General features: G+C 41.2%; 1 protein-coding gene across 1 annotated transcript; it reads right to left on the bottom strand.

The window, feature by feature from the left end:
- On the bottom strand, positions 1 to 11,562 carry GPR37 (G protein-coupled receptor 37; the record flags this gene model as incomplete). Its single annotated transcript, XM_019611166.1, has 2 exons — positions 1 to 917; positions 11,224 to 11,562. Coding segments are annotated over 2 exons (1,158 nt in total), but the record flags the coding sequence as incomplete, so codon positions are not given.
- Between the last annotated feature and the right edge of the window lies 1 nt (position 11,563).

Here is an 11,563-nt window from a genome sequence, read left to right as displayed (position 1 = left end):
TATACTTTTCTTCCAGATAGAAAAATATGAAGTTTCAGGGAAGAAAAGAAAGAAGAAAGAAAGAAAAAAGATACAAAAAAATGAAGCCCTAATGTCGATTAACAGTGAGTCCCCACAGAGGCGAAAGTAGACATCTCGCGGCGGATGGTGCTGAATGGGGAGAGCTCCAGCTCTGTGGTGTACTCATTGTCGTTGTCATCGCTTGTCACCGTTGAAGATTTCTGGATGCATTCATCACAGCAGCAACAGCAACACTCCATAAAGGCCCGGCTAAAAGGTTTACAGAGACAGAAAAGGAGGACTGGTGTAACACAGGATTTAAAGAACAAGAGAAACTGGCTAATGAGATGGAGGAGATCCATAGTCTGCCGAGAGACCCCTGTGGCCATGTAGGCAGTCACGATGTTGCAGATGTTTTCAGGAATTATGCAAAACCCATATAAAATGGTCAAAGCCACCACTGTGCAGTTCATCTGACTTTCCAGCTGAATTTGTCGCTTGTTCCCTCTTGTGCAAGCCTTTTCCGCCCTCCTGATTTTCCTTGCTGTCACCAGGGAGCAGGTAATAGTGAAAAGAGTTGGCAAACAAAAATAGCAGCCAAAGTACCACCAGAGTCTTGCCCCATCATACGTAAGAGCCAGCACATAGATGGTGTCAGGCAGTGCGGTAGAAATCTTCACCACGCAGCGCTCCCCGGGCGGGCTGCCGCTGTACTCGGGGTCCTCCTTGGTCAGCTGGCGCAGCACCACCTCCGGCAGTGCCAGCAGCAGGGCCCCCACCCAAATGACGGCCAGCTTGGCTGTCGTCGAGGTGCAGTTCTCAATCATCTCATAATACATCTGCACGTTGGTGGCAGCGCGGAACCGGTCGATGCAGAGTGCGCAAAGCGTGAACGTGGTGACTCCGAGGGAGGCCACCTGCAAAGGAGAAAAGGCAAGGGCAGTTAATACAGGAGCTGTCTGAGGAAAGAACAAAAAGGACTCCTACAAGGTTAGAGACCATTATGCCTCAGAGAGAGGAAAAACTTCGCCTCTTTCAAAATCCACCTGGTCCACTAACAATGGCAGTCTTCTTGAAGATGGAAGATGAAGTCCTGAATTTGCTCAGGCAGAGGAGAAAATTGTACATTGGATATTTTACCACTGAAGGAAGCGTATACTCTTTCACAGTAAAAGAGAGCTCAATATGCAATGTGAAGCACCAATTAAGTCTAGTTCTTTGACTGACAAAGGCAAAGCAAGACTTAGTTTTGGGGTATTGATGTAGAAAACAGTTGAGCACCATCAAAAGGAGCGTAACAGGTAGAACTTCAAACTTAGCTTCCAGCATTTGCTGAGCTACCATCCTACATGCTTTTCAAAGAATACATTCTTCTGCTGTGCTGTCTACAGATAATTATTTCAGCTTTGTATTATGTTGTCTTGGAGGTCCATGCCAGCACTCACACAACTCTGAGTGACATGAACATCGGGGAACTGACCAATGCTAAAAAACCCCTTCCTTCCCTCATTTTTCTGAGGAGTAGTTTTCTTACAGATCAGTTCCACCATAAGGACTGGAATTGAAGTCAAAAAGAGAAAGATGGGAGAGTCCTACTTCAGCAGAAGTTCAGTTATACCCTGTAACATGCTCACGGAACATGTGAGGGATCATAGCATCAACACCTTAAAAATCTTCAAAATTTAGGAACCACTGTGGATTTAACAACCACTGAATGGAGTTGTGGACTTGCGCTCTTAAGTGAAATTTTGATGGGATGTGGGCTTATGAAGACATTCTGGGCTCCAAGTTCAAAAAGACTACATTGAAATCTTCAGACTCCCAAAGACTGTGCAAAAAAAAAAAAAAGAAAAAAAAAAGACTTCACTATAATAGTTAAGCTTTATTAATCTATCTTCAATATTTAATCTTGAAAAATGTCTCAGGAAAAACTAGGCATAATTTCATAGGAGACATCCTGGGCAACAGTATACTGAAAACCAGGAGAAATGGCACAAGTTTCATTTTGTATATTATTTAAAGATGAATTGGACAGACCTCTCAATTATATAAGGAGCAAGTAGAGAGCAATGAGTATGCTCTAGCTTTAGTAACCATAATTCTATGCATAAATAGAAATTTGTACTATCATGAAATATAATTTCCTATCATTTTATCCTGTTTATAATTAAATTTCCTGAAAACAAATTTGCAGGAAGACTATATACATTTTGTCCTAATCCTGTTTTGAATAAATTCAGCTTCAGTTCAAATTCAAAGCAGAACTCCCATTAACTTCAATCAGAGAAGGATTAGGTGCTCTGTTGCATTCTAATTCATTTATTTTCTTGGGTTTGTGTGCCTCTGTTATGCTGGAAATGTGTTGAAGCAAAACAAAAGAAACTGTTAAAATAATATTCCTAATAAATTTAAAGTATGTTTACTTTTATCATGAGTAAGCCACGTCTGTGCAATAACTGGGAAATTGAGGGTAATATTAAGCTGTTCACCATAATTTCTGTTACTCAAATTTGCTGTATAATGACATATTTAAGTTTCACGTTGGTACATTTCAAAAACACAACGACTTCCACACCAGTTTTGAATCATTCTTGTTTATGCATCTCTTGCAAAAAGTTCTGCAAAGATAAATAGCAGAATTACGTGCAATTATATGAATGCATTGTTAATTTCTAAAGTTTTAATTTTTCCAAAATTGAATATCAGTGAAAAATATTAGGATCTTGGGATCTGAACTGTCAAGCATTGCCTTAGTTGTCTAATTCTTTGAAGGAGCTTCCTAGAAGACAGAATGAAGATACAATATCTTATTAACTAACCTTCAATGGCAGGAATAATTTATAGTGACTAAATAGTACCGTAAACATTTTTAATGGGCAAGTCTATTGATACAGGGAGTTGGACCTGTTGGACAGTGTTCAAAGAAAGCTTGGTAAATACCAGCAAAAAATAAAACAGCTTTAAGAAAAAAAAAAAAATAACACAGCTATGAGGAAATCTTTAGGAACAGTGCTAACATTAGCTAATGAAAGATGATTTCCACACATCACTTCTGAGAGTCACATTTCCAAATCCAAGACTAGTGACTTTGTTTGAAAAACATTTGTGTGTGTGTCAAGTCTTGGATTTCCTTAGAGCGACAGAACCTTTCGCCACTATGTCTAGCTCAAATAACAGAAGGGTCTGGGACCAAGCTCTCAACAATTATGGGAGACGGGGAAATATTTGAGACTCAGAAATGAAGAGAGATTAAAATAAATCTTCAGAACAGAAGAAAATCTGCACTTATGTACATTAATATTTTCCTTCTCTGCTCTTGTTTTAATGCAGCAATGTGAGCATCTCCCCCCCTTCCTAACACACACACTTTTATTGTTTCAGGAAACCATTACAAACGGGCAGTCATACAGTAGCTAAGACATTAAACTCTGCAGCTGTTAGGCTGGCCTAATGAAAGAAGACATGTCTACCATGAACAAACATAACCTACGGGGCTCCTGTCACATTAATTGACCAGAAACTTGGAGGCTTAAAACAGCGAAATAGAGCAAGAAAAAACAACTAAGAACATGGAAGTCAGCTTTGAAAATTCTCCCATGGATTCACTGATCAAACAAGATTAAAAAAAATTTAGTGCATCCCTGGAATACGCAATGTTTTCCTGTTTTCTGTAGATTAATGGAGTTAGAGATGACATAGGAAAACCTACTAAAAACAGCCAAACAGAAAAAACACTCCCAAGCAGATGAACAGGGATTCACTCCAGCTGACTTGCTGAAAGGTAGTGCAGCAATGTAAAGGGACTCTAATTACTTACCCCCCTTCATTCTCTCTGCAATGCAGATTATGATTAATAGCCAGCAAAATCAATGCTGCTGCTCTCCACCTATGTGGGCAAGAACTGGGGCACACATTCTGCATGTTCATACAGTTTCAGTTTATGGGTGTTTCTTCATAGCAGTCATACTAAAAATTAGGTTTAAGCTGAAAATGTGAAAGAAGCCACAGAAGTCTCCCTTCTTTATCTGTTACTTCATCCTGAAATAATCACAGAATAATGGTGATAAGGACAAATTAAAAGGACAAATTAACAAATCCTGAAACAGTGTAAAGCTGTACGGCGTTTAATGGTGCTCTTCTTGTTGTAACAGATGAATGTCTGAAACACAGTTGTAGCCTTAATTCCAACAATTCTGGCAAGAAATGAAGCAAGGCAAGGTTGAGTAAGACTCAGTAGCTTTAGACGGTCACTTAGTTGTCTGATTTATTTCCATGCAGTCCCTATGAAGATTCTCCTTCAGCCTCTCAACATTTGGGGTGACATCAGTTTACATTCTTCTCTTACTAGACGGTATCAAAAAGGTCCCCAGATATCTAACTGTGAATCTGCTCTCAGAAGGTGGGTGGGAAATAACCTCAACTGAGCTGAGCAGAGGACAGCTATGTAAGGGAATACCAGCCACAGCACACACACAAAAGAAGGCACTGCTGTTGCAAGAGACTCTTAATATTCTGGTTCCTTTGACAGTACTGACAGGGATGTTACTGGGCACAGCGGTGCTCCTTTGAGACACTGCATAAACCTTCAGTCATTAGCTCATCAGCTGTTAGTCAACTGTGTCAAAGCTCATTTGGGGAACTGAGGCCACAGAGAGCAACAGTAAACTCATGAAATGCTCAGCATAATTGCATCAGTTCTCTCCGTCCCTTCCAACGTTCCCCTTTCATGAGCTTTAACAATTACCAAAATGTTCCCAGGCCTTCCCTGGCCTGTCCTAGTTCTTCTCCTGGCTGTGGTCCCACAGCGTTTGGTCCCAGGAGCAAAGCCTCACTGCCTAGGAGAGCAGCAAGAGTTTTGCAGGCTGAGCAGTGCCAGTGCAAACAAGACTCTGAATTCTCTCTCACTAATACCTTTTGAAAAGATAAAGGTAACAAAAACAAAAACAAGATCAGAAAAGATGACTTGAGTGAAAAAGTTGAAGAACCACCAATTCTGTGAGTTAATTAAAAAAAAAAAGTCACTCAGTCTAGTCTAGTAAGGTGAAGTCCAAGAAGTGATATTGCTGTTATCTACAAATAAATCTGTGCAAAGATACAAAAGTTGCTTTAGCTGAAGGACAAATTAATATAACAGAATGGAAATCAACTAACCATGAGCAACTCAAGGAAATGAGAGTGACCACGAATCAACCAAAGCATGATGATGTGGAGCATGCCTTCTGATGGAGAACTGAGTGGAAACAGTGTAGGCTGAGTTTTATGGAGCCACACAGTTATAGCCAGATAGCCAGGGAGTTAGGAAAAATGGCTGCTTTTACCAGTTGAAGCTGGATTTTCTTTGTTACAAGGCAGTCCCCATCAGAAATACAGAAGCTAAACCGCAGAAAAGTTTGACAACCATGACTAGCTCAGCTATTTCTCAGCTCTGGGTGATACTACCTAAACTCCATCCATTCCTGTTATGTCACTAAACCTTTTTTTTCCTTTTTTTTTTTCCTTTTTTTTTTTTTTTTAAATTCTAGAGTCATTACTGTCTATAGTCTTATTATGGCTGGTTCTACACCTACATCAAAAGTCATTGCTTTAGAGTATGTTAATGCAGTACATCATGGTGACTTTTGGAAAGTCATCAGTTTTGCTTAAGATAAATAAACAAACTTAGCACTGACAATGTTTTTCTTGTACTACTTTACTCTTGCAGTAGGGAGTCCAATACTAAGACTGGACAAATACAACATAAGCAAGAATCTGGAAACTACTATCATGGAGATGTTCCAGACACATGGAAAAATGGGTACAATACTGCTATTTCCTTTCCAGTACTTTCAATATTCATATCAGGAAGGTATAAAGCACGTATGCTTTGTGTGCTTCCCACCCTTCTAAATTTTCTAAGAGCAGTATTCAGAATTAACTACCACGAGCAGTTCTTGAATTCTGTTGGAAATAAAAGCCAACCAGATTGTCAGGGCACTGGAAATAGCTATTAGACTATACCATATGCTGATGCAGAGGGCTGGGAAAAAAAAAATAAAAATCACAAAACACATTTTTTTTGTCCATTTTTCTATTTGAAATCTACCCTGCACCATACAAGTAAATTAAATTTACTTTTTAGTATTAATATTATTTTAAGAAAAAAAAGAGCACTGTTCTCCACTGAGGATCACATTCTCACCACTCTACACAAGGGACATCTGTGCTAACTCCTAATATTAACAACATGGAGCTACTGCTAAAAACCTGCCTCTTCTTTGCAGGAAAAATCTGGTCATACGGAGAAATGACAGCCCTATGCTCATCCTACAGTCAGTGGTACTGGGATGGCAGATGCTGTTTTTTTCTCTCCAAATATACGTAACTTAAATATTACTGACCTAATTTAAAACCTGGTCTGACACAAATTCGTTTCCATGCTGAAAAACCACATGCAAAATTTAAGACAAGAGCAAAATTTTATGGACAATTTAAGACTCCCTAAGGACAAGGTTTGTAGAGGAGAGAAAGGTTGACAGAATAGCAGCTATCAGCATGCTGCTAATGCCCATGGGCACAGATATACTAGCACTTCTGTCTTAAAAAAAAATTTATTGTGTGATAAGTGCTGAAAGTATTCTGCTCAGTAAAAGACACATGTGCAGCTATCGCCCGGGAAACCTCCAGTATGAAGCTTTGAAACTGCAAATTTCTATGTGGATCTTCATCTGTGAAAGTCCAGAGGACTTTCTGGAGGTTTAAGAGACTGTAAGTCAAAGAAGAGACATAAAGATACAGAACAAACGGCTCAGACTGGACAGATTAATACATAACTTTTAAAAACTCCCATTACAAATTGGAAACTTAAAACAAGGATGTCTTCTGACAGCTTTGGAACACGCAAAGAATGGCCCTCTTCCTTTGTGCTGTTCATTCACCTCTAGCAAATAAAAGAGAGAAATGGGAAAAAGCCTTACCTCAAAATTGCCCTCAAAGGGTCAGCTCCAAGGAAGGGAGAAAAAAAAAAAAAAGAGTAATTCATATTCCAGATCAAACCAATTCTCAGACTTTCAACTCAGAATACTAATAGTGATAGCTTTTCTGGAATGGAAGTTACCCACCAGAAACCAGAGAATTCCACAAATTGATTGCCAGAATTGCACAAGACCATAAAATAGCCTCTGCAAACCCTTATTCCAGACTCTTCCCTTATCCTAAATCCCTACACCTCTGCAAGTAGTTTGTCTCAGTCTGACAACATAGAGTGTGATGTCTGCTTCCAACTACTGCCCTCCAGTTCACCAAATTCCTCGCATAACCTCTGAGATCAGAATGCACACCATTTCAGAAAGCTTCTTTTTAAAGCCTGAAAGACAGTTTCTAGTCCTGGTTGACACAATCCATTTGTCATCTTGGCAAGCTGCTTTGGGCTTTAGGAAAGTTACTTAACCTCTTCACTATCGGCTTCCAGGATTAAAGTAAAAATAAAAATGCTGCTTTACAGGACTGTTACACTGAATAGATGTGAAACATATAGAAGCACAGTAAAACTATTAATTTTGTTTACATCCACACTTCAGGCTTAATTCAGAGTCAAGAAAAATATAAAGCATTAATCTGTATTAGGTAAAAAGAAACTATATTCTATACTCCTATTTTTTTTTCTACTTCTGTTGCTGAAATGACTGGATATGTTTAAACAAGGACCAGCAGAATGTTGCAGATTGGCAGATCTTCTGGAAAGGGGATAAGCCAAAGTCGTTGCTTTTGTATCATTGCTTACCCTGTATCTCCTGATCCTGAATAACAGTGATCAAAGCATACGGAAGACAACTTACAGATAAACACTGTGCTGGAAAACACTTCAGACATGGCTACACAAAGCTAGACTTCTATCTGCAGAGAAGTCACAAAACATGAAGAACTGTGTAGAGAACTAAAATTGTACAGGAAAAGCACATCTCCACACATCCTTATGAGTAGAGCAGTTGCCACAATTTAGAATCATTGAATCATTAAAATCTAGAAAAAAAAAAAAAAAAAAATCACTGAGATCAACTAGTCCAATCGTCAACCCATTACCACCATGCTCACTAAAACATGTCCATCAGTGCCTTTTCTTGAACACTTCCAGGGACAGTGACTCAACCACCTCCTGGGCAGTCTCTGCCAACAATTCACCACTCTTTCAGAGAATAATTTTTTCTTAATATCCAACCTGAACCTCCCTGGCACAACTTAAGGTCATTGCTTCTCATCCTATCCATAGTTACATGGGAGAAGAGGCTGACCCCCACCTCACCACAACCTCCTTTCAAGTAGTTGTAGAGAGAAATAAGGTCTCCTCTTCTCCAGACAAAAGAATCCCACAGTGCTTGTCTTCCTGGTACTTCATCAGCTTAGCTGTCTTTCTTTGGACACCCATTTTTTCTACCTTTCTTCTCAATCAGTGCTTTCAAATTTACTCTACCAGAACAGTATCAGCACCAGAGCCTAGTAAAGTTGTTGGTGGAGATAATTTCATCGACTTCAACCATCTTCATCAACTAAAGACGATGCACTGAAGAACTGACTCACTCAAGTTCCTCCTTGATCATGTGTACATTATTCCTTATGCAACTAGAGCCGGGACATAGTCTTAAAGTATAGTTACAAGTGACTAAACTGTGATAAAATATCACAGAATCATAGAACGGCTTGGGTTGAAAGGGATCTCAAGGATTATCAAGCTCCAACGCCCCTGCCACATGCAGGGCCGCCCTGTCCACTTTTAATACTAGACCAGGCTGCCCAAAATCCCATCCAATCTGGCCTTGAACACCTCCAGGGACAGGGCATCCACAACCTCTCTGGATTTGAATCATGCAGCTTAAATGTATTTGGTCACAGCAATTCTTCAGTAAGCATGAGAAAACTGCCTTTAAAATTAAATGCTTTGAAAATTTCCACTACTGAAAGCTCAACATTTGCCTATTCAAATGTACTTGAAAGTACTGTAAAACATTTTCCTCAGAGTTTGTGCATATATGTTATCACTGGCAACAGATGTTTTGTTGAAATTCTGTACAATACCCATTGAACAGCACAAATAAAAGAACAATTGGCCACAGGAGGCTAAACACTCAACAATACTCAAGGTTCCTCATTTAATTGAAACTTCCGAGCATAATTCAAAGCAGGCTTGAGTTATGTTAAAATGAAGTGATCACCACACTACTTCCCCTAAAAAAAAAATCAGCTGTCCCCCATTGCCCAGATCTGTGCAGTTGTGATAGTATAAGAGGGTTCAGCTCAACAAGGCTCCCTGGCGTTTGAAAGGGAGATGGTGTGTCTGGATCTACAGCTTTGGTAGAGACATGTAGGTCTCTGAGCACATGAGAAGAGCTGACATACAAAAAAAGAGGTGCAGCAAATGAATGAAGATACTAAAAAGAACAAAATATAGGGTTACCTTAAAAGAAAAAACAGACAACAGCTTAAAATGTGTCCATCTCCAGGACAATACTAGTAGTATTCCACAAAGGTCTGGAAAGTTCCTCTGAAGGCAACTGTCTACAACTTCCTTCTCAAGAAGCTGATTCCACTCCCATTGCATGAGAACAGCATGAGCCTGCCCACGTGTTTTGCACTGGGGAAGGCAGTGTCTGCCATCTGGCTGTATGATGGCACAGCTCGTGGAGCTGTGGCTGCTCAGGGGACAGATCTGCTCCACATCTGCAGCGTTCCCAGTGGTGTCAGCACTGATGGTAATGCCCGTGAGTTTGGAACTGCACTGAGAAAGTGGCAGACGTTGGCTCTAATTCCTACCTCTGTCTCTACAGGGTCAAATCATAGCATCATAGAAATGTTTTAGTTGGAAGGGACCTTTAAAGGTCATCTAGTCCAATTCCCCTGCAACGAGAAGTGTTTTCTTCTACTTACTGCTCCCAGGGTGACAAATATACTTTACATTTGTATTATACTTAATGACTAATGAACAAAACATATACAATTCTGGGAGTGACGTGGTACATCAAGGCTCTCATCTGTTCAGTTGTCTGCCTCAGATACAAATTAATTAAATTTCCTCTGGAAAGAGAAGAATAGCTGCGCTTTTAGACCACAGTAATGACAAAGCCTCATACAGACACTATTGGGCTGGTCCATCATCAGTGGATGGCTGACAGTTCTTGAATAAAAGTTCAGCTGTGGGCATCTGAGGAACTTAAAAGTGAAAACTAAGATGTCATTAGAGAATAAAGAGGGGTTAGCAGCTGCCCGATGCCTTCAGGAGTACAGTTATATTTGACAGCTACATTTCAGCTCAGGTAATTCAGAAGGGTCGGGGGGAGGGAGGGAGGAGGGGAGGAAGTGCTAAAATACTAAACTTAGACAGCTACTTTAAATAAAGTGGTTACACTTGAACTGAAGCAGGAACTACTCATCTACTGGATAACATGGCAGCCCAAGAACTGGATCCAGAGCACTCAGAAGCTCCTGCCCAAAGCTCCTATCAGCATTCTCAACAAATACGTATTTCTTCCTTCACTTCTTCCCAAACACAGGTCAATGCAGTGTACTTTCCAGATCACGCCAGAGATGCACTACCAGCCTCAGTTCCTCTGAGTACAGCACAGCTCCACTCTTTGTCCAGTGCTGCAAGTAACAGAGTGCATCACACAGAACAGAAGTGATAGCAGCATAGCAGCTGCATACTCTTTCTGAAGACTTTCTTAAAACTATCAGTTGGCAGCTGTACCAACAGACTGACATTCTCTGTATTAATAACAAGGTTATTTTTCTTCCCTTTTTCACACCACTAATATCACATTTGTACTACAAGCGAATCAACAGTTACTTCCTCAGCTTCCACTTAAAGAATAATGCTGAGCAGAAGGATCTGGGCAAAGAGCAGAGGCAGCCAGCATTCCGGGTTCACATTCCACCTCACCCCTCAGCTCCAGCACACGAATCCAACCCTCCTCCAACCTATCCCAAGTCACTCTCAGAATCATTTCACTTTAAGAAAAAAAAAAAAAGTAAGAAAGAAAGACTAATACTTGAAATCAAACGTTGCGAGCACTCCTCGCCTTTTCAGCACCATGAGGAGCTATAAAAGTTTGGCAGAACTCGCACGAGGGGATGCGCTCAGCCGGAGGTACGGGGATCCCGGCGCTGCCGCCCGGCTGACCGCGGGATGCCCCCCGGTGCACGGGATCCCGCGCTACGACACGAGGGTTGCCCGGGGTCCGCTCCCCCCGCCGTTACCTCGATGTAAGGGACGATTTTGCAGGAGAAGTCCTCTAGGAGCCACTTCTTGGTAAGCTCCTGGAAGATGACCAGCGGCAGGCAGAAGAAGACGATGAGGAAGTCCCAGAAGGCCAGGTTGGCCAGCAGGGAGTTGGAGATGCTCCGCATGTAGTAGTTGTGGCAGACGATGCACATCACTGCCATGTTGCCCATGATGCCGATGCCGAAGATCACCACGGAGAGGCACATGACGGCGTAGGCGCCGTACGACTCCTCTGTCAGCGGATAGAAGGGGTTCCGGAGCCGGGCTCGGCGCCCCGTACCGTTGCCGCGGCCCCGGCGGCGCTCTCGCCGCGGG

Source organism: Meleagris gallopavo, chromosome 1 (assembly GCF_000146605.3).
Source record: "Meleagris gallopavo isolate NT-WF06-2002-E0010 breed Aviagen turkey brand Nicholas breeding stock chromosome 1, Turkey_5.1, whole genome shotgun sequence".
Lineage (NCBI taxonomy): Eukaryota > Metazoa > Chordata > Aves > Galliformes > Phasianidae > Meleagris > Meleagris gallopavo.
The sequence above is the reverse complement of the archived record's forward strand: the minus strand, read 5'-3'. Positions and strand labels throughout refer to the sequence as shown.